This window comes from Pyxicephalus adspersus, chromosome 2 (assembly GCF_032062135.1).
Source record: "Pyxicephalus adspersus chromosome 2, UCB_Pads_2.0, whole genome shotgun sequence".
Taxonomy (NCBI): Eukaryota; Metazoa; Chordata; class Amphibia; order Anura; family Pyxicephalidae; genus Pyxicephalus; species Pyxicephalus adspersus.
The window spans coordinates 76,278,574-76,303,299 of record NC_092859.1 but is presented as its reverse complement, the minus strand read 5'-3'; the positions used below and the strand labels follow the sequence as shown (position 1 = coordinate 76,303,299).

At 36.4% G+C, this 24,726-nt stretch overlaps 1 protein-coding gene across 1 annotated transcript in view; it reads left to right on the top strand.

Moving 5' to 3' along the window:
• APAF1 (apoptotic peptidase activating factor 1) overlaps positions 1 to 20,514 on the top strand; it is a 53,348-nt gene extending 32,834 nt beyond the window's left edge. Inside the window, exons 18-25 of the mRNA XM_072399004.1 lie at positions 116 to 244; positions 1,824 to 1,949; positions 7,393 to 7,518; positions 8,197 to 8,316; positions 9,351 to 9,476; positions 10,895 to 11,020; positions 12,561 to 12,686; positions 15,439 to 20,514. Of these exons, the coding sequence (XP_072255105.1) occupies positions 116 to 244; positions 1,824 to 1,949; positions 7,393 to 7,518; positions 8,197 to 8,316; positions 9,351 to 9,476; positions 10,895 to 11,020; positions 12,561 to 12,686; positions 15,439 to 15,585 (1,026 nt within the window). The 3' untranslated portion in view covers positions 15,586 to 20,514. The remainder of the gene's footprint in view (positions 1 to 115; positions 245 to 1,823; positions 1,950 to 7,392; positions 7,519 to 8,196; positions 8,317 to 9,350; positions 9,477 to 10,894; positions 11,021 to 12,560; positions 12,687 to 15,438) is intronic.
• Positions 20,515 to 24,726: the final 4,212 nt, after the last annotated feature.

The following is a 24,726-nucleotide window of genomic DNA, read 5'->3' as shown; positions in this document are numbered from 1 at the left end:
GTTTGTCTTATACCCCTAGGTGTAGACTACACAAAATACATCATGTAATAAGGCTATATGTTTAAAATAAGCATCCATTATTAATTATTTTATATTTGCACCTTAATAAAAATAGCTTTGGGAGACAAGTAAAGTGTGCAAGCCCTCAGGCACCATCCTAAAGCATGAATTTTGTAATTTTGATGTGGCATTCACTGGAGATGAAGTGGCTGTTCTGGCATCTGACAAAGAAGATTGCTTACTGGTGAGTATTTTCTTTTTAACATTTAATATATATGGTTTCACATTAGCTCATTTTTACATGCAGTTATAAAGAATACAATTAAGAATTTGTATCAGCTAGCTTATTTCCCATTGCACATGCAAGAAGTAATTATATGCAGTTTAGTCCTTTTCGGTGAATGGGTAAAGTACAAAAATATATATACTATATCCTTTGCCCTATGCACATTTCATGTGTCGGACGTTCTTGTAGTCCAACAAAAATCAAGGCAATTCTAAACAGAACATAAGAATAACAAGGTGTTAGCCTAAGTAAAATAAATCCTTCCTTAGCTGCTGATCTTTATTGATACTTCTGTGGAAGAACTTGTTGCATTGGCTTCCAGGTCTTTAATCTGCAAAGGCATTGCTTACCTAAAGGCTGTCTGCTTTGTGACTGCTAATTTTTCTAATAAATGCCCCCACAATTAATCAAATCAGCTCTTATAGTTGCATTCTTTGAACTATTGAATGTAAAGAAAGATTAGCCTCTGTGTTGTGGGGAAAAGGAAAGGATTTGGTTTGAGTAGTGTCCCAAAAAAAAAAAAAAAAAAAAGAAAACTGTCAACGTGTGACACTGTTTAGTCCACAACATGACTTAGGGGCTAAGGACATTTCTGGCAGGTCAAATGATATTTCTCTGTAACTTCAGGTTCTTTAAAGGGATACAATATTATGAAATGTGCATTTAATGCAGATATGCACTGTATGTTTTTGCCCACAAGATGCACACAACTTTACACATTTACTTATAGTCCTACATTGTACCTTACCTTGCAAGCGAAGATGCTGATGAAGGAAGGGATAAGTCCTTATGTTTATCCTAAACCTAAATGAGCAATATACCTTTGCAGTGCAGGGGTAGCCCTAATGCAAGTTTTTTTTTTATTTCTTATTTGTCTTTGTAGCACAGAATCTCAATGGGTATAATGTCCTCGTAAAGGCTCAATTATTACAACAAATTTTATTCATGGAAGTTGGAAAGCTGAAAACAGACAATCATATTGTTAAATCATCTTGATAAGTGAGAGGTGTATGAAAAGATTATGGGTGGGAGGATAATTTTCCACTGTAGCTATATCATACAACCTATATTTATATATGTGCTTGCAAAATGTATTTTTACATTTTAAAAATCTTGTGAATATTTGCAGTTTTTAAACCTGAATAATATAGATCATCTACTCTCAAACTACATCCAAAATTATTATTTTGCACAAAACAAGTATGAATTGGAAACACTGACAGGTTTTTTTGCTGTTTGTGTAGCTGCAGGGAAGATTCACACATTCCATTTGGTCTGGTGACTATTGTCACTGTCATAGGTAATCCAGAATTTTTCCATCCCTTTCCCATTGTGTCTCCATGATACAGATATAAATAAAATATATAAACAAAATCCTGACCCTAACCATTCCATATATTATTTGAAACTAAAAAAATGTATATATATTTTTTATTTATATAGATTTTATATAGAGTTTGTGCCCATTATATATATGATTTTTAAGTTTTTAGAGTCTGTGTCCATTTCAGTCCTAGCTGACAATCTTTTCTTCCAGCTAATTAAAGGAAAGACTGGCGACGTGGTTTGTCGGAGTGATAGCCAGCGATCTCCTATAACTTGCTGCTGTTTGAGTTGTGATAGGCATCTGGCGGCTGTAGGTTGTGATGATGGTTCTGTCCAGGTATGTTTGTTATAAAGTAGTCCATCCAATTGGTTTGTTCACTTTATTAAGTTAGATAAGGCACATTTTGCATAGAGCACTCACCTACAGCAACCAAAACATTAATTCAAAAAGTAGATATAAATTCACTTCTAATACATTGTATGCCACTTTTTTTTTTAATAAAATACTGTTTTCAGTGTATCTTTTTTGCACTTCCGCACTGCTGATCTCTTGCAGCCACTCAGTCTAAATTCATTCACTTCACTTACTTCTTCATATCAGGTCTCGGTGAGTTTTCTGGTAAAGAGGACAGTAGAACATGCCTGTGTAGAGACACTTGTGGTCCCCATTGGGACAGTATGTAAAAGTGTTACAATGTGGGATAAGCGTTAGCAAAGAAGGAGCGCATTGTCAACAGGTAGTGTCTGTGCCAGGACCTTAATGGCAGGATTACCAGGTGGCATTTTCATAAAAGTAGCAGATTTTAAAAGATGGAATATGACTTTAATGGTGTGAATTACAGTAATAATAAAGGGAAAATATAGTGGGCACCTTTGTTTTTGCTTATGCTGGGTTTTTTGTTTCTCCATAAAGTGATAAGCTTGCTTGTCTGTACTCTTTATTATTTAAAGAAAAGGCAAAAAAAATGCATGTTGGAGTACAAAACATATAATATTATGTAATAAAATATGCAATTAAATTATAGCCGTAGGCCATACTTTGCCATACAAAGCACAGTCTCCTAACCAACAATTGCTAAAGATAAATTAATGGCCAATAATTGCTCAAGATAAACTTGACTAATATAAACTTCCTTCTCAGGGTTCTATGATTCCCAAGCAAGGATAACAGGACTGATAGTCTGATCATTAGGGATGCGCGGGAATGCCTCTTGACATTTTCACGAAAATTTCCTCAAACTTCCGATGGGTCCGCAAAATTTCGTTGAATCATCGGAAGATCGAGGAAATCATTACAGAAGGATTCCCACGGCTGCAATCATGAATGCAGCAGTACTTCACCTGTCAGTGTGTAATCCCCAGGCACTAGAGGTAAATGAGGCCTTGTCCTCATTTAACCTCTAGTGCCCGGGGATCGCACACAGGAGGATTCCCACGTCTGCATTCATGAATGCAGCCGCGGTACTCCTCCTGTCAGTATGAGTATCGCGGCTGTGCTCATCAATAAACGCAGCCATGGGAATCATCATAAGATGATTCCCATGGCTGCATCCATTCATTCATGATGAGCACAGCCGCGGTACTCCTGTGTTCTTGGATAGAGAATCTCTATCCAAGAACACATACTACAGGGCTGCAAGAGCAAGCAGGGGAGCAGAGCTGTCAGCTCCACTCCCCTGATTTCTCTTGCAGGTCCCAAAAAATTAGATCCCGATGGCCGAATTTACACAGGCCGTTCTCGCTTACATGTTGGGTAAGCGAGAACGGCCCGATTCACCCCGAGATCGAATTTTAAAATCTTGTTTGCTCATCCCTACTGTTCATATTTGGTGTTTAAAACACAAGTGGGAAAAACCCCAGTCATACCATCTTTAAAGTGGGAAACAAAAGTGTAGGAAAGAGAGAAGAAAACAAGGGAGGAGGGGGGAACAGAGACCTAATTACAAAGAGTGGAGGGTCTAATGGCTCCACCACCAGCTAAAATCTATATATATGATAACAAAGGTACCTCAGACCTGGTCTAGGTGGTGTCTAGATTCTGGTAAGTCCAATATTTTTTTTCCAACTAAACCATGTCTTACAGAAATTATCCGAGGGAGGCTCCAATTGCTTGTAAAACAAAAGAATAGAAGATCTAGTGGCTGTGACCAAGGCGTGTGCATAATTGTATTGTTCTGTTCAGTACAGAGATTTGTAAACATACATCTGTATATGGCTGCCCAAATTTGAGATGTAATGTCAGCCATATAGGGAGTTGTTTTCAGTGAAAAAAAACTCAAAATGGGCTGTAAAAAGGTGTCCCCATGATAGTCAGGGACACATGATATATATTTTTCTCTCTTTTTTTTAATGGACCTAGGTGACTTGCATTGTAAGACAGGAAGCAAACCATGAATAACTAATTAATATTTAGTTTTGTCTACGTACATAGAAACAAGATTTGTATAACAGTAACACAATAACATTATTATTCCCGGTTGAATTTTTACTTACAATTTGACCTATTTTTACATCTTTTGATGGGTACCAGAAAAGCAGAACAGAAAATCTAAATCAAAGCTAGTCACATCAGAAAAAAATTTTTAAAATTATTATTTTTGGTGGAAAACTCACTGTAAAAGGTTTTCTGGAACCTTGGTTAGGTGGCATATCTGGTCTTATAATAATACATTATAATTGTAAAATAAATTGTGTCACATTTATATTATTAAACTATTAGTAACATAATATAACCGTGTATAATTGTGACAATAATATATTTGAGACTATTTATTACCATAATATAGAGGGTTGTAATGAAGTCAGTCCTGACATCAGACACAGCCCTATATTTGAACTTGGAATTTGAGCTCGGATTGGTCAGATTCTGTATTGGTATATGAGGTCAGAATAGGTCAAAAAACTTTTGGAATGATTCAACCATCACTACTGGTTACACACGTTACAATACTTTCCTTTATTACAGTTTACCTAGGTATAGATTGCAAAATTAGAATGAAAAAGGGGCTAAGCAGTATTTTCTTTTAAACAAAGAAAGTTGTTTACAAGGCAAACAAAATGTCATTTACTTAGGGTTTCTACTTGAACAGTAAGGAGCAGTAGTATCCCGAATAAGATGATATAAAACTGATTTGCTTTAGAAATATGCATCTGATGTACCATCATTGATTCTGGTGCCGGCTGATCGCAACAAAACTAAAGAAAAGTTCTGTTAAAAAGAAAAAAAAAAATTAGGAGGAGAGATGACTAGAGAGAACGCCATAGGTTTCTGTAACTACATACTGCAGCTTATTTATATGAATAGGATAGACTGCGGTGAGCATATAAAAGAACAATAACTAAGAATGGATATGAATATCTGCTCTCACTTTAATGAATGAGAGCCTTGATGGAACTGAATATTTTTTTATTTTTAGTGCCAAAAGCTTTTGAGAACTACTTCCATTTGAGCGCTGAAAAAAGACCACTTGTGGGTGTTCTTGTCCAAAACAATACTACATTATTTACATAAAAATAATTATAAGCATTCAGAAAGTCCTAGCAATCTGGAGAGTTAAGTGAAATGTACAGAAAATGTCAGTGAAATCTAGGGACAGCTTACATTCACCTTGTCTGCATAAAAGGGATTCCTCTGCCAAGATACTGGTACACAATATCACATGTTTATTTTCTTTACATGTCTGCATAGCAAAAGACCCTTGCACACCAATAATATCGAGCATTGCACACTGAGAAGTCTTGAATCCTACCATCCCAAGATTTTTTATGCAGCAGTGGGCTTTATCAAGTCATTCAAACAATTAGTCAATCTTGACCAGTTCTTTTTGGCAATATGTATTAAATTTACAAGGATACCTCTAGACTCCCCATTCCCTCCTAGTATTATCCCATTGCTTATTGTGAGATAGACTTACAAGTTAAAGGGTGTATTCAGCCTGTCAAGGCCCCTTTTTGTAGTAATTTACACATTAAAAGGCAAATGAGGAATATAAAACTTTCTACTGCTGCTGAATGGTGTTTATTAGAGCTACACCTAGGCGTGTTGTTAGCTGACCCTAACAAAGTCATATGTGCTGAAAGCTGGCAGTTATTAGGCTATAAATACAGTGAGCAGCTTTATCTGTGACACCACTTCAGAAGCGTGCTGCTGAAAAGGTCTGCTGCCACCAGACTGCCACTGTGTTCTAAGTTCATCCCAATTAGAAGACAAAGCCTTTACAGAACTGTACAAAATCAATTCTAGCGGAATAAATTCTCTCCTCCACGCAGGTGTCAGAGCGTCACACAGCTTCATTTTATTCTGAAACATCTGGTAAAATTTAAATAATGTCAGTGGAATGGAAACTCAAAGCAGGACAATAGCCACCCGCTTTGAAAATAAACGGTCTTTTTCTTGCAGCAGTTTTTAATTCCCTTTTAAAGCCCAGGTTTTATAACTCGGCATGGGGGCATTTCTCCTGCCATAATCTTCCATTTTCAATAACCAATTTGTTCTTTCTGCTTGAATAATAGAATGTGTATTTAAAGGATAATGCTAGCGAAATAGGTGCAAAGCTATTTCGAGGAAACGTAAAAACAAGGCAAATGATTGTGAATATGACGTTTATATTCTGATGAAAGCTCTTTACAACAAATTTTTTTCCTAATTCTATTTGACTTCATTAACTTCTGTACCCGAGATGACTTGTCTGAATGCTTTTACAGTTCTTTAGAATCATAATTGTATAGATAAGTGCACTTCATAGAGCTGATTAACAAATTCATTATGTGAAATTATTTTGCTAGCAACAGAATCATGATAAAAACTATTAGTAGACTACAAGAATCTTTTCTCACTTTGTATTTAAATTCTGCTAAAACTGTACTTCATTTATTTAATACCAGTGCAGTAACCCATAGCAACCTAATACCAGTTTTAAAACCTTGTACCTTGCTACTGTTTTTCTGTTTGGGTTATTTAACTGTACACATTGCCATTTTTAAAAGCATTTTTTTAAGGATTTATTACCTACTACACACTGTACAACAAGAGCATTTACCTCCATTTGCCTGCTGCTTCTACCCTGCAGATATCATTGATGTCTGCCTTGAGCACTGCCATATCCGCAAAGTGCTTGTGGTACGTTCAAGAAACATATCCTGCACAGTTCATGCAGCATTCAGAATACATTCCTTAAGCATCCAGCCAGCTGTTTACAGTGTTGAAATCGGTTAAAAATAATATCCAAGGGTGAAAATTGACAGGCAGCTATCTCCCTGAAAATGACCAGAGGGCGCATATCCCTTGACCTTGAGTTACCTTTTCTATAATTCAGATTTGCTGTGATACCTGTTCAGTGCCCAACAGAATTTAGGTTCACTGTTTTTAATCTCTTCAGTCCTCACCATACTGTAAAGATCAGCTCTTCTTTTAGGGGTAATATGCCATAATTACCCCCAGCTGTTCAAGGCATTCATTATTTCTGTCCTTTTCCAGGTACATTAAGATCCATGTTTGCAATAATACTGTAGTTTATGGTCCAAGAGTTAATGTATATGGGGGCATCACCTTAACTTGTTAGAAGATCGGAATACAGGGAGCAGAATAGGAAAACAAAATTATGTGTTTTTTTCCAATATCCTGACAATGATTCACTAGATAAAAATATATTTTTTAATTGTTTATTGTCATTACTTTAGAATATATATATATAAAGATTATATATATAATATATATTACAAGATTTCAGATATTTACAAGATAAGTGTATATACAAGATTTCATGTAATTATTTTAATAGGTTTTTGATTTAGCAACTGGCAAATTCTGTAAGCATCTTCAAGGTCACAGAGGAACTGTACAGCACTGTCAGTTTACATCAGATGGAAAAAGACTTATTTCAAGCTCAGATGATTCTTCTATTAGGGTGAGTTCTTTTCTGTCTTTGTCAGTAGTGCTTGGTACTTTAAAATCCTGAAAGTTGTCGCATTTCCTATAGTAATTATTCAGATATTTGCTGTCATTTTTAGAATTGGTAAATGAATGAAAAAAGTAATAAAGTAGTGGGAAACTGCTCCCCTATCTTTTTTTGTTCTTTGTTATTTAGAGTATGTGGTCCGCTTTTGTTTCCACAGCATTCCTGTTTTGCAGCTGTTCATACATTGTATGGCCAAACATATATGCTTACTCCTCTGCATTTTTGGGTTTAGGTGTTGCCAGAGAGCTGCAGCGTAAAAAGACATTTTAGACAAGTTTGTCCTTTCAGCCTTGTGGCTGCAGCTTAGGAAAAATCCAAACCTATTCCAGCATGACCTGTATGCACAGCCCCAGAAAGTCAGGTCCAGAAAGAAATGGTTTATTGATTTAGAGAACAGGAACTCAAGTGGCCTTCATAGAGCCCTAACCCCAGTTCTGCTGGAAGTCTGGAAACTCATTTGTGTGTGATGGGTGGATGTCCACAAACATTTGGCTATATGGAGTATGAATCAGTTTTTTGGAGATGAGAAAAGTTCATCAGATGCTGGGGAAGAAATCCTCATGAGAAACTGTCATTCCGTGCTGCAATTTCTGCAAATGTACTGTTACCTTTTTATTGTTTTTTTAGGTTTGGGACTGGATGTCTGACCATAGCTTTTTATTACAAGGACACAAAGAAGCTGTTAAAGGTTTTAGAATTTTGCCAGATTCCAAACTCTTGTCTTGGTCATTTGATGGGACAGTGAGGGTAAGGAAACAGTTTTATCCAATATACACAATATAGTGGTATTACAGTTTCACCTCTCAGTTAGTTAACTGAGTTAACTAGTTAATAAATCTCCACACCTAGTTTTCAGCTTCAGCCATCACAAAAGGTCCCATTCTTGCTAAGGACAGAGCTAGGAACTCTGAGAGGGTTGAATGAATGATCTGATTAGGTGGGGTAAAGACTTTACCAATGGCTCAGGGGAGACACATTTTACAGATAGCAGACATGCAGGTCATGTATTTAAATCATTATGTTTATCTCCTCAAGATCCAAAGGCTGAACCTTTCTGGGGTTCTACTTCAAAAGTATACTACAGCCAAGCATGGAAATCTAGCATTTAAACTAACTGTGCCTTCTGCTGAATGGCGTTTTCATCGCAGAATTCTCAAGTGCAGCTTGTAGCTCTGCTAAACAAACCACTATAGGTGCTGATATCACCATCTTCCAAATGGCTCTGCAATGAACAGACAAGAGTGGTTCATGGTTTCATTACTGCCTTTTCCCTTGGTCAACTGCACATTCAACATATACTTTGTATCATGAAAGGAACAATACACACAACAGAATCATTAAACATGTGAGTGCATTTCTGATCAGAACCTGGAAGATGATCAGAAGTGGAAAGCTAGATGAGATTGTTTACATTTAAATAAGAATATAGAATGTTCTGTTCAATCAGGCTAATCTAACTAGGTTAACCATCAAATTTCTTTTTTTTATATTGCCTGCCTTTGGTATTGCTCCTCTAATGACCCTAATACTACCATGCAGTAGTATTTAGAATCCCTCTCAAATCTTATTTCTATCTTGGGTAGATTTTCCTCAAATCCTGGTCCACAGGCAACGGAAAGTGAGTGATTTTTTCAGGCTAAATCTAATTTATGACCTAACACACCTAATATATTTAAAACTAGTTTGAGCTGGAGTTTTAGTTTACTGTTACAATTATATTTGCTGAAATGGAATATTATGTGGTACTTTCAGTTCTGAATTTCTATAATTATTTATTTCAGGTATGGGATCTTGTTAATGGAACCAAAGAAGAAGAGTTTTTTGGTCACACTGGGGCTGTTTTGTCTTGTGATGTTTCACCTGACTACTCAAAGTTTTCATCCACTTCAGCTGACAAAAGTGCCAAGGTACAGTAGAGACAACTGGTACTTATATATTCCATATTTTAGTACCCTTTTATGGATTGACTCCGCTCTCCTGATGTGCTGCTGTTGTGTATCGTTTTAGAGAATTTTAGCGCAGGTTTTATTGTTACTATATCAACAATATTATTATTAATAAGATTCAGGCATTAGTGAGGTGGATGCATGCAATGTAGTGCATTGCAGAGGGCGACCGTACAGTACTCAGGTCTTTAGGTACTGTAGTCCAGCAATATTACTGTAGTAGGGGAAAGTCAACACAGAACCCTTGAAGAGATGGCTCTCCTTAATAATATACTGGATGGTATTAATGTGCTTCCTGCTGCTTTTGCAAAATCAGTGTTCATGTTTAAAAGGAATGGCCACTACCTTCCATGGATGAACGCTTGAAAGTATATTTAAAATTGTGCTGAAATTCCCACATAATTTTACACAATTGCACCTTGATTTGTACAGAGCACACAAACCCCATGTGTTCATTTTGTGACTAAGTTAAAATATGGGGCCATTATTCTGTTTTTGCTTCTCTAAGACTGTAACATGTTTTACTGCGCCAAGGGTAGACTGTTCCCTTTGTTAAAAGTCTTTTTAGCTCTAAGTGTGTTAGACAACTTATTTAGGCAATGCATACTGGGGGGATTGGAAGAAAAAATAAAGGATGCCAGAGCAAGCTCAGCTGTAATAAGTAATCATTTCCCATACACTATGTTTGTGTAATGACCACTAGGGGGCGATTTAGTGTCTACTGACTAGCAGCAAGCTTTCTTTTGCCTGCATTAGCTGCTTTAATATTCTGTATTCACTAATGCACATATATTGTAGCATTGGATTAGGGGAATAAAATATAAAAACTTTTTTGTTTTAGGATGATTGAACCCTAAAGTTTATAGTTCTCCTAATATTGCAGCTTTTACACTACTCATATTTTTCATAGTAGCATGTTTACTTGCATAGGACTTATTTTACAACTTTCACAGGATTGAAAGGACACATTGTAGACACATTTGACAATATAGGTACAGCTGTCAATTACTTCCTAATCTCTGTTGGGTTAAGGCAGTGTGGATTACAGCAATCAATAGCAGTTTATCAACCTAATATTCATTATCTGATTAAATAACCTGGTTGGTTGGTTGAGTTTGATAATACACTGTATATACACATGTGTTTACTTCCTGGTACTGGATCAGCCTCCTTCATCAGATGGCCCCATTTAGCAATGCATCTTAAGATACTGTAATACTCAAGCAGTTAGGTAACTGCCTACCTAAGGTAGATTTTGCTGGATTACTATGAGACAACCTAAATTGCAGGTGCTTCTTATTCATTGATTTATTAGGGCTGTTGTATCTAATGATTTATGTGCTAAAAATACTTAAAAAAAATATCCCTTTTTGTTTCAGATTTGGAGTTTTGTCGGATCATCTCTCCTGCATGAGCTGAGGGGTCACCAGAGCTGTGTACGATGCTCCAACTTTTCTTCAGATAATGATTTTCTAGCCACTGGTGATGACAATGGAGAAATTATGGTATGATTGAGCCTTAAAGTGTGTGTGTGTCACAGATCACCTATATATCATGGACCTACCAAAGAGATAGTTGGCCAGCTGGGCTGTTGTTTTGTTTTTGTTCACTGGGAACCTTGTGCTAAAAAAAAGACCCCAGGCACGAGCCTGACGTGTACTGCCTTTTTGAACTGCAAGTCTGTTACTATGAGCTAGAAGATTTTCCCTTACTTCTTGTTCTAGAGGCAACTCTAAAATTGTTCATTAATCCTCTTTTTTATGTAACAATGGTCACCAATACATATAGATTGGTGAATCCCCCCAAGCAATAAAAACTTGACAGATACTCTAACCTTTCCCACTCCATACAAACTAAAAGGGTTTTGTTTAAAAATACCTGAAAACCAGTAAACAATTTACTTTTTCCATTATGTTTGCTACATGTGAACAAAAATCTGCACAGGGATTAAATGGTTTGACAGTCAATCAGCAAGGCTTAAAATCGCTTCTGATTGACAAGGCCAGGGATAGGTCAGACTGTTCTGTTATAGAGACCACTGCTCTCACACAGTGCAGCAGCCTCCTGCCTAGCATGGAAGTTTTCTGCTTGAGCTAAAGCAACTTTACAAAAAAAGATGAACAGTAAGATAATTATCAGTTACTATTCCAAGCCTCCCTGATTCGGTTTTATTCTTGAAAAAACTACAATTGGGCTTTAAGCCAAGCTTTGCTATAGCAAGGGGTTTCTTTATAAATAGAGCAGGTTCGTTTTGGAATTTTAACCTCCCAATAAATATTTTACATTGACAAGTGATCAACTACATTATTTTCCTGTGTTCTTTCATTTTGAATGCATGTCTTAAACACAGATCATGAAAATCCTATTGCCCTTGACTGAGCAGTGCTCATGGCAGTTTAGAGACTGCATTCAGCTTGCTTTGTGTTTAGCTGCATTTCTTGTCAAATGCTGTTTGCCATTTAAATAGCTATTCAAAAATAAATGTTTTTGCTATTTAAACTGGGATATGTTTGTTGTTTTAAGGCAATTTCACTTGAATAGCCGTGTTAGAAAAGAACACCCATGGATACTTAGGGCTAGTTCACATATTCACTGGGGTTGGGGTACAATTAACACTTTCTCATGCTTGGAAACTGTACCTGAAGTTGAGGCACTACATGTAGCTTGGTTGCTTTTAAGGAATGAATGGAAGAGGTAGTGAGCAGTTTAAAACCAGCTGCTGCCAAAAGTTAAAATTCTCCTTCATTAGGAACAGCCGTAGTGGCTGGAGCTGCTGAACATCTGGCAAAGCATCGGGTGCCAGGAATCACTATGAAAGCATTGTTACCACTTCCCATCTTTGCAGACCCTTATCCTTTATAATGTCGGTATCAGTTTTTTTTTTATTTCTTAAACCCTTTACAATCACAATTACTCATCATAATTGATTTCTCTTTTTTTGCTACCTATTTGTTTCATTTCTCCTGGTAATAGTTGTTTTGCAATTCAGGCGTTACTCCTCAATATATAAATTTATATTTTTCTTCTTTGTCTTTAAACTGACAGATTTGGAATGTACACAGTGGGGAGCTTCTCAGACAGTGTCACGTGAATAAAGACGATGAATGGGTGAAAGATATACACTTCTCTCCCGACAATAAACTGATAGTATCATGTGGAGCTTATGTCAAAGTAAGTTATTCATTTCTCAGGATTTTAGGAATTTAGTTAAAAAAAATCCATTGGGTGGGTATCCTAGCATGCACTGCTTTGTGGATCATTACTGAATACATAGAAAGAAGAGCGCCATTTAAATAGAGGTAAAACTATATTTTAACCCCCCTGGGGGGTAACCCCGAGTCACACTCGGGGTGGGTAAACCTGTGAGAAAAAATAGTCAATCGAGTCTTACCTGATGCGCCGGCGTCCCACGTCGTCTTTCGTGTCTTTTCTCTTCTTCCTCCAGCGTCTTCTGCACTCGATGAGTCACCGGGGAGTTCCCAGGTGATGTCAGTGTGTGTGTATGTTGCCGGCGGGCCGGGAAATTCAAAATTCATTTGTATTGCATTCAATACAAAATACCTGTATTGAATGCAATACAGTGGATTTATATGTGTAAAAGCAGTACTTTGTCTTGCATGAACATTTATTTTACAGTATAATATAATAGTATAAGTACAATATTTTTTTTTTAATTTTAAAACCTTTAAAAAAATAATTTAAAAAAATTATTTCATTTCATATTTTGACATGATTTTGTGTTTCCAACTTTTTTATACTCATACTATTATTATACTGTAAAATTTTTGTGAAAAACAATGTACCACTTTTAGACATATAAATCCGAACAGAAATGAACCACTCAAGAGGTTAGTATTAGTTGGTAGTAGTTTACTTAAAACAAAGGATGCAAATTGGCAGCAAACGCAAAGCAAAATTACTTTATATAATTTGCTTAGCCTACAGTCTCCAGTACTAAAGAACATACACAGGTAAAGGGTGGGCTATCACTAGAAGCCATTGAAGTTCTGTTACAGTGCCCATGCATCACACAATCGCTGGGCACTACAGATGTCTTGTTGAGGCTCTACTCTGGTGGTAGTCCAGGATCTTCTATGATGTCTTTTTGGGGGTGCCTGTATTACAGAAAACAAAGTTAAACATATCTTCTTTAGCCATTTATCTAGTGGTTGGGGAAAAGTAAAGGGTGGATACTATAGAGTGTATAGTATATAGAGGGATTGCTGACCTCCTAATCTGGATGGTGGCACCCAAAATCTTTTGGATGTTTACACCGGGGAGGCTTTGAATTCACATTTAATCTTATGGGAAGATTGTTTTTGAAAAGAATTATCTGTTGACAGGGCCCTTTTGGGAGAAGTTTATGTAAACTAGGGTTTTGACAGCATCATCGATAAAACCACATAAATGTATTAAAGAATTCAGTCATAAAGTGTAATAGAGTAGTATCGCGCTTAGTGTTGAGTTGCAGAGTACAGAGAAGCAAATTATGGTAATTCATACTGTGGCCACTCATCTGTGATGAATATGATGGGTTTACATTTTTGATTGCTGATAAGTCAAGTGTATGTAAGTGTCTGCACTTAGGGTATTAGTAGTACTACAAGGTGCCTACAAATTGCTTCTGTTCTACAGCATGGGGTCCTTAGTTGTTCCGAGATGTCCAACATAGTGCCGATGACTGACATGCTGCAATTTAAAAAAGTACAGAGCCCTACATGTCCAACAACAGATGCTAGTTTGTCCAGCATGTCTGTACTATACCTTTTGGTTCAATCCAAACCATGTATTATAGTTATAAAGTCACACATGGGAGAAAATTACTTTGATTTTTATTCTTCATTGCTTTTTTAAATCTATTGTCATTTTCCAAAATTAAAATTATTTTTCCAAGATTAAATCTAAGAGCAATATATTTATATTGTTCTTAGATTTAAAGCCCAAGTACATTCAGCATTGAATAAGCCAATTAATTGAAAGCAGTCATGTTTATTAGATGTGAAACTGAACTTTTTAAATCCAAAAACCCATCGTCTAGCTATTCTTGGCTGTAGCTCATGTGTCTTTGTTTGTTGGGATCTTACCATTGTTCACCAAGTATTTCCCGTGACTACAAGTCCCACCTACTATGTAGACAAATGTTTTGCAGGGATGCTGGTGAATGTAGTCTGGCATCCATTGTTCTTCTTACTATTCTTACTTCCTACTACATTGTAACATCTGAAAGACACTCACATTGGCTGAATTCAGAGATGAGTGTAAAAAGCTAGAATGCAGTGTTAAAGCACAAATGGCCTTTAACACAAGTATTCTGTACATCCCACTGCTTGTATACACTGTTTATATTTTACTTATCAACATGTTTGTCCTTAAAATCTGTTTTGTTTCATTTTTGGCCTTGATGGGCTTTAAAGTGTATGCCCAGCCAGAATACTTTTTTAGTTTTAGATAAACTGAGGAAGGATTAGAACTTCTCAGGCTTTACTGTTGTCCAGGCCTTTATTTAAAGCGGAGTGCTGTTCATTTTGTATCATACTGACAATGGTTTCCCAATACAGGAAGGCACAGAGATCTGCACTAATGACAGCCAGCAATAAGGTGAAAAAGGTTCTAGCCTCCCCCTACTCTGCTACTGAGCTACAGTTACCAGTAAAAGTGTAGAATGGTTTCAGTCCTTCTTTCACTATCCAAAAAAAATGGCTGGGCATACACTTTAGGCTTTATGTATGATTATATAGTTTAGATACTGATATGATAAAACTAAAAGAAACTCGTCTCCTAAGGAATGCATGCTGTAACCCAGTGAAATGTTGTCATTCCGTACTTATCTATTTCCCTGTGAGAGTGGAATATCTGCTTAACAAAACAATTTCTTAAAAATGTATGTCTGACATTGTTAATTAAATTTTTATTTATTTACCAGTGGTGGGATGTGGACTCTGGAGCCTGCAAACAGACCTTCTACACAAATGGCACCAACCTAAAGACAATTCACCCGTGTTCTTCTTTTCGAACTTTTGTAACCATTGACAATCTTGGAATTCTGTACGTGCTTCAGTTAGTGGAGTGACAATGACACCACATGTATTAAATATGATGTTCCATTTTGCTCTTTTGATAATCTACCTGGTAGAGCAGGAAGCATACTGAGAGCAAACCTCCAGGGATCCTGTACAGAGCTCAGCTTAGCACAGCTCTCAAGTACATTTTTTTTTTTTTTTTTTAATTGCCACTCGGTGGTAGGCAGAGCAGAATAACACAGAATGTTAATTGTACCGTTTTCCTTGTGTTGTCCTTAGCCTACTGTACTTCTTGTTATCTGACAGCCGCAAGCCAAACACAAAATGAACTGGGTAACATGTGCTGCAGCTATCTCCTATCTTAAGATGTTTACTTGTCCAAATATACATGCATTACACAATGCACGATTTTCTTTATAAAAATTTATAATGTAAGCTGTGAATTGCCTATGGAAACAGTATTCTGATTTTTCTTAAATAATTTTACATGTTTTATATATATCTTTGACAAATTGACTGTATTTACCACTGCTTTTCTGCCAAAACATGTGTGAATAACGTCATCATCATAATCATCATTCCTTAATGATCATAACCAGTCCAGGTATCTTGTGGTCTTTTTTTGTATAAGATATCCGAAACTTGATCCAAACATTCTTTTGTTTTTCGGAGACATTAATTTTGGTAATGACTTTTACCTGTAATGTTTCTTTGCAATATTGTCTTGTAAAATAGTTTATACCTTTCCCAATGTGTGCAGCCTTTTATAGAAAGGGGTGATTTACTGTATATAGGGTTATTCAACCCAAAATTGACGTTTGAAAGTTGATAGATGCTAGAAACTTAAACCACCCGAGAATTTCTTGTATCACTTTGAGATTAGTGAGATCTTTGTACCTAAGCTTCTGAGTAAAATGTTTTTAAATTGAGGAAAATTCAGCAGGAAGAGCTAAAACAAGCAAAGGCAGCTAATTCTCCAAAACTTCCAGGTGGGCAGGATAAGTTATGCTGGTAGATTCTAGCTGTGGTCAGTCCCTTGCTTCTTGGTTTCTTGGGTACTCCAATTTAGGCTGCATATATACATCAAATCATTCCTGCCCAAGATGAATGGTTATGCTTGTCTCGCAAAAAAATCTGACGTGTACAGCAGTGCCCGACTTCATACATTGATCCGTCCGGGTGGATCAATAAATGGTGGATCAGGAACGATCACTGTTCACTCATGTGAAGGAGAGCACAGCAAGGTGCTGCTTGCTCGACCTCCCCCTCCTCTCTTCATTGAATTGAATGGTGCTTTGTGTACAAGGGCACATTGGTTCATCTGTCACTGGAATTCATCACAAAATATTGCTTTCAGTGACAGAAATTCAACATGTGTACATAGCCTAAAAATGTACATAAAGCGGACTGACCCTTTTTTAATGAGTAATTATTCAGACCTTTGCAAAAAAGGAGATACTTGACAATCTCGCTACAATGGAGCTTGTGACCAACTAGTGTTCATGGTGCCTCTGTTGGTATTTTATGCTATAACTGGGTAAACTTTTTAATTGTTGCCAAACAACAAAGGATTCAAGGTAACAATTTTTATCGAAGTCCCTATATCATAAAGCTTCCTGCACTTTCTTAAAATCTAATAGACACAGTATTACAAAAAATATGGACATTATGTTGTTTATGTGTTGTGTTTACTTTTCTGCAACACCTGGATGTCCATTGGAGACTTGATGAGTGATCGCTGTTTACATAGGCATCCTTTTCTATGGTTTCTAAAGGAAGAGCTCTTTTGGTCTCTATTATATTATTGACATATTTGTTTCTGAAGTCAGAACAGCTGCAGATATACAGACTAGCTTAACTCCTAAGCCAGATAGCACAAATTTATTGTTGGCCATGTCATCAGCACTTTAAGATTAGTAGAAGTTATAGCGCGGCTGGGTGATATACTGAAGGGAAGGAGTGGTCTCACACAGCTCCTGATTTATATAAAATCTTGTATGTATGGATTTTGGATGCTGAATTTATCTAAAGCTCTGTTCTTCAGTTCCTGGTACCTAATAAGTGTTACTGTAACAGCACTGTGCAATGCACAGGGGATTGTGGGAATTCCAAATGGGCTAAAAAGAACAGAAGTAGTTTGTATAGTAAAGCAGAAATAATAGATTTTAAATATAAATAATTACAAAATTCGACCAGGCATTTTTTTTTTTGCAGAAGGGATAGGCAATGTCCTTTCTGCAATATAAAAACCTTAATGTCGTGATCCCAATTTTTTTATTTCACTTTTCTGTCTTCGTTCCATCGCGGGTGTTCCCATCTTCCTCCTGCAGAATAGAATTGTTTAAAAAACCATTAACTAATAAATAAATTTAAAAAAACAATTAAAGTTCCACTTTTAAAACTTGGATCAGGCTGGACATCATTGCAGAAAGCATCAGCAGAAAAGTACAACATTGTGTGTCTTGTGTGTTTGCTTATCTGTCACTGAAAGAATCATTAAAAATTGTTACTAGGGACAGTCTGACATATAGCCTACATAGCCTAAGCCTCCATGTTTGAGAGAGGCATCATTTAAGGTGTTTTTTTTGTTGTTGTTGCAGTCCATGCCCCAATTAAGGGGATTTCCCCAAACTTCAATCAGGACTTGTTAAAGTTGGTGTAAACTTTCCACAAAACAACTACATTTTTTATAATATTGGAAGGTATTAAACTTCTGAGAATTTTGTTATTTCTGACTGTCTCATTTTAGTGACAACCATTCTCTAATTTATATTCCATGTGTCATGGGGACAGAAAGGAAAATCCCCCGAATGGGGAGGGGGAGAGTCACAGAAAAAAAAAAACATGAAACATAAAATCTCTATCCAAGCAAGAAAATAAAACAAATTTGCTGAAACTTGGTTTTAAAAAAATTGCCCTCAAACTAAGGAAGACCCCAAATAATTCTTCTGATCAGATGATTTCAGTACTCCCAACTGGGAAAGCAATGAATAAATAGGTTGTGAGAGACCTAAATTGTTCTTTAATTAGAAATATAGAAAATGTTTGTTTAGTTGATACTTCTGCTAGCATTCTAATTAAAAATATGTTTTACAGTTCACATAGTATAGCAGCATTTGTTTGTTTTTTTAATTCTTCCACAATCCACTTACTGTACCTTTCAACACTCCAGCTTCAGTAAATGCTATTTTCTGCAGCACATTCTTGGTCAGGTGACAGCTAAATAGGTTGATCACATATAACACTTATATACCATATAACAGCAATAGCATGCTGTGTGATTGGGCCTAGACAAGTGTAATGCATTCATGTGTCAATGTATAGGGCACAGAGGTTAATAAAAAGGCTTCTGGCAATATTAGTATCACACAGCGGTGTTCATAAACACGTACCTTTAGACTATATTGTCCATTCTATGGCTTCTACCTCTAATGCATCTTGTCATCTTTGCTGCCAGAAAGCCATCATCTGTTATATTGTTTATCTGAAAATCCTACTGGTTGCCTTCCCTCTCCTTTTCTGTACTGATCCTACAGTTGGTCTAGGTATATCATTAGACATTGGATAATTGTCATTCAAAGATGAAGTGATTACTGACATGTGTTTGGCTATGTACACACATGCAATAATTTTCGTTTGAAACGAATGACTAACGACCAATCGTCCGATAATCATTAACAAAAAAAATGTACAACGACTGCCCAACATCATGAACGAGGAATGTCGCTCGAAACAAACGACCATCCTGGCGCATCTGATTGGGCGACGATCATTTGCTATCCATTGTGTGTGTACGGTCATTCGGTGATCGTGGATTGTTCTGCAGTACACTTTCTCCTGTACATGTCACTTCCTGCATCGTTCAAACAATCGTATCTAGCGTGTGTACATTATTGGTGGATTATATCTGAATGATCGTATTGTTTCAGCATGTACATAATTGTGCACAATACGATCGTTTAGAATAATCCTTAATCGGTTGTTAATCGTTCGTTTTCTAACAACAATTATTGCATGTGTGTACCTAGCCTTGGTCTTTAAAAAGTGGGCTAGTTCTTCAAATCTAAAGTTTTCAGTTTTAACTGCCCTACCAACTTTATCTGTTTTTTTCCTAAACTATAGAGAAAAAATGTCAGCGATGAAAGAAAACAGACTACCCAATATTTTCTAATAGACAGAGAATAATCAATTCCTAATTGCAGCTTTTGGTTAAAAGAAACCCTGATTAAGTTTTAGAATGTATACCCCATAGCATATATGTAGCTGTGTGTTTGTTGTTTCTGGCACAACCAGCCAGTTATCAGATAATTTGTTTATCTGCAGAAGTGAAACAAAAATGATGCTATCAAACAAGAGAACCTCTACTAAAATATGATAGGTGGACCAGGAGCCTCTCTGCGATAACTGAATTGTGGGAATTTACCGATGATTTAGTTACCATAGAGAGGCACCTGGCCTTTCCAGTGGTTCCAATAAATATGTTTTGCTGTTTGTCATGGATTTTAAATTTATAGTATTCACCAATTGTGCCAACATTACAAAGCCATTGCTTTGAATAGGTTGTTTTTATGCAAGGGGCAATTCTCAGTACCAATTAATGTAAATTCTTTCAGATATCATTTCTTTCTGAATGAAAAAGGAATGAAGTACACTCTTTTGTTATTGTGTTTGTTTTTCATATAATTTCTGATTACTTTGGAAAAACAGTTTTTCTTTAGTCAATGTTATCTCTACCAATCTCCAATTGTCATCAGGGAAAGCTTTCAATTTCATTGTAAGCACTGTTTTTTGTGTGATACACGGTGTGTACATTATGCTTGATTTATTGCATCATCGCAAACTCTGGTGCTTTGATTCATTTCAAGTGTCATTTCCAGGAAGTTACACTTTAAAAAAAAAAGCAAATCATATTATTCATACATTTTCTATGCAAGTCTTAGGGTCTTTTTTTAACAATTGAATAAATTTTTTTCTGAAAACTTCTGTAGTTGTTTCTCTATATAGGATTTGCTTTTTCGTTTTGTTGTTTCAAGGCAGCTGCACCCAACATAAATGATTGAGTGACATAGGTTGATGCAGGGATTGATCCCAAGCAGGATTATTTGAAGACACTCCATCACCTGAAGTATGCAGACATGAATTTGCTAAATACATTACATGTTCACCAACACAAATTATGTCTTACAGTTTTCTGTGTATTAATCAGAGTGTATTGGATTCCTGAAAAAAGGGTCACTTCCTCCACACAGAGGACCCTTCACTATAAAATGCTGACGGTACAAGTTTTACTATTTTAGCTGTAACTCAATTTTCTTTTGGCTGACAGCATAGTTGTGTTCATATCTGTGAGAAGTTGCTGCATGACACATCACAGGTTAACACAAATCCTCTTTTTAACAGACTGTAAATAAAGCGGACTATATAGCTTGCTGATGCTATGTACGGGCCCTCAACTGTAGTGTGTAGAACTATGGAACGTACAAGTTCTATACTAGCAGAGTTCTGTGGAGTGGGAAGAATAACCAGGAAGTGCCCTATTGCATCCTCCCCATTCAGAAACAGCAGTCATTTCTGCTGGTCTTTCATTGATTCTGTAGAAATGATCACTAGACAAACTGGGGGAACAGCTGTACATATCTCAGTGATGTCCAATGTGCTTTCAGTAGATAAAGAAACCTGCACAATATCCATCAATATGTTTTAGAGTAGCCCATGCTTTACTGGCAAGGGGATTATGTGAACATTTGGTCATGTTTGGAATGGAGCTGTTTGCAGTGTTGGTGCTGAAGATGGCATTGGCTTGAGCTCCCAAACTGCTTCAGTAGAGTGCAGTGGTAGAGATCACCTTGGAAGCATTGCATGTAAACTGCATACTGAATAACAGCAGACATTTGTCTTTGTGACTCCCAGTTCTCTATGCAGAGATCTGAATTAAATCTTACAGCAGAAGGGAAAGTGCAGCACCATGCAGGTCTATACATCTGTCCAAATAACATTAGCAATAAATTTGTGGGTCCCATCCTGCTTTAAATATATAATCTACCATTTATCCTTCTAGCCTTTATTTGTATCTGCTTTCTGTTTTTTAAAGTTTTATTATATTTTGCTAAATAACATAACAATGTGGCATAGTTAACGAGGTGAGTAAAGTGTAAAGTGAAAAAAGTTTATGCTTTCTAAAAACAACTAAATTGTGCTAAAGTCATAAAGGCTGCTTAGTGTACCTTATTATGTTATCCTTTGCAGTTAATTCATTAGCCCATCTGAGTCAGACTCCAAGCTCTCCTTGTGCAACCTCCCTGTAATGTTCCAACTCCTGTGCTGGTAAAGATACACAGGATTTAAAGACAGCCCAATGCTGGAAACAAAAGACAAAAAATGTATAGAATTTGAAATAATTAAGAATGTTTATGACACAACACATTGAGCCTGATTTTTTAAACGTCTCCATGGCTGGAGAGGATACACTTTCATTAGTGCACCTGGGTGATCCAGCAAACCTGGAATGGGTTAATTAAAGTATTGTTTTCAATCCTGGGCCAGATCCATTTTTTGGATCACCCAGCTTCACTGATGAAAGTATATTTTCTCCAATCTTGTGCACACTATTAGCTATTGCAATGTACAACAATGTTTTTTTGCCTTGTGTGCATTTGAACAAAGGTGCACAAAACTAATTTTAAAAATTAGGACGTATAGATACTTTAAGGATTTAGCTCTGTTCCGTGTGGAAGCATAAATGCCTGGAAACCCTTCAAAGACCTAGTAGTCTTCTAGCCATAATTGTGATGTCATGGGTCCAGTTTTAACACAGAAAAAGTCCTGGGCTTAAATTTAATCCGTAGAGGAAGGAACATAGAAGTAGGATTATTATTGTTTTGTAAATTATATTAATAAAGGTGATGATGGGCTCTACCTTGCAAATATTTGCATACAGTATGCCATGATTCTGTAGCTTTTTCTAAATGTATAATAAAATAATGCTACACAGTTTATCTGATTCCAGGATTTAAATTCCAAGGGCTACATTTAAAAGTGAAATCATTTGTTGATATCAAGTGTGTTTTATTAGTGTGTACTTTATTCGGTTAGAAAATACCTATGGATTTTAAATCTGCTTGAGTAATGACAGCACCTAACCTATTGTTATGAAACAGCATCACTAATACTACAAGCAGAGACCATAAAACATAGAACTAGGTCACTCTGCAGTGTAATGTGCAATTATAATAGCAATTCAAAACTGGTTCTCGCATTGACTTTCCCAGCAGATCTCAAACCACTCCTTTTTGTTTTCTACTACTACTGCTACTATCTTTATTGCTGCACATATAATGGAGGTTTCCTTATGACTTGTTAGTGTAAAATGCAACATGTCTAAGAAAAACTGTATTTCTTTTCAGAATTAATTAACATTTTATTATAAATAAGCACTTACACTGGCAGAAAACTACAAGCTGCACTGTGTTTTTTTCTTAACCTAAATTTGAACACTAGGCAGATTTAAAAGACAGAAGTTATTTCAGCTCAGATATGACCTGATATCAGCAAAATAACTGGTGCACTTCATAGTAGGTACAACATTTGTCTCATACTTACCTGTTTGTGCTTTCTTGCTACCAGAAACTACATTGTAATCTAACGATCAATAACAATTTAAAACACTTTCTGCTAGAAACATTAGGCACAGAGTTACTGGCCTCTTAAAAGACCTTCTGGTGCTGTAAATTTGGTATAGGAAGCATTAGGGATTTAGTCAGTCCACCCCTACTGCCACCACCAGACATTGATTGCAGGGGCAAATGCAATTCATTTTTGAGGAGCATATGATGAAAATGTGAACCTTAATTATGTGTCACAATTGTCATCAATACTGCAGAAATGCATGCACTTCATGTAGTCCCTTGGAAGGAATTAGTGTACATTTGTACATATAATCTTGTGTAGTCACACAAAGGCAAACCCACCACATGATAGCTTCAATACATTTTTGTGTAACAACCCTTTTTCCTTTTCAGTTTGCAGGTTTCTGCTGTTCCAATATGTATACATGTATGTTTATAAGACTTTAGCAAGAACATTGAGCCTGATTTATTAAAGCTCTCCAAGGCTGGAAAGGATACACATTCATCAGTGAAGTTGGGTGATCCAGCAAACCCGTAATGGATTTCCTAAAATTTGGTTGCTATTTGTTAGTAAATCTTGGACCAGATCTGTTCCAGGTTTGCTGGATTACCCAGCTTGACTGATGAAGATGTATCCCCCCCCCAGCCTTGGAGAGCTTTAATAAATCAGGCCCATTGAGCTGCACTCTGTATACTCCTGATTACAGCTGATTCAAAATACTAAAATGGATTCTTATCCAAACATAAAATGTACCAACCATGTATTCCCAAACAAAGGACACTTTTGATTACATGAAGGTCTTCTTATCCTAGACCTTGGAAGATTACGTTTAATTTCAAAAGCCTTTCACTTAAAAAATGTATAGTTGTTTTTACATTTTCGTTTTCTAAATTATGCGGATGTGAAAACATTTTTCAATTTTATTAGGGTTTAAAAAAATGTATTAAAGAATGATTATTCATACATACAATATGTGGAATAAATCAACTGACCTTGCTGTAAGATGAAATGTTATTGGCTGTTGTGGGAAAAAATAGTCATAATGAGCCAAATAACTGCAAGAAATGCAAATGTTTCCAGGATTACAATAGAGACTGTGGGGTACAAAAGTCTTAGCCTGACACTTAGGTTATGTTAAGACTGGTGGTGGTAAAAGCAGCAAGGGTTCATGTACCACTTGTTGTCTTTGTCGGTTCCTAAAGAATCAGCATTTGAAGACACTGGTTCTTTTCAGCAGCAGTGAGTGAAACTGAACCCACTGTTGCCCCCATTCATTTTCTGTGGGTGGTTGCAGGTGCGATGGTTCATGTAGTGTCCCATCTGAGGAGGCAGTTCATGGGTGTAAGAAAGTGGCAACAACACTGCAACCTCCCTGCCATCTGAACATCACCTAATACTGTACATTACTCCTATTAATATTGTTGTTGTATTACTAAACATTAGAACTAAACCCTCTTATTTACCTGTTTCTAAAACAGTGATATTAGAAGCCATTATTCTGGAGAGAACCAGAGAACTGTCACAGTTGTAGTGTGCTTGAATCAGCTCAAAAATGGTTAGTGTCA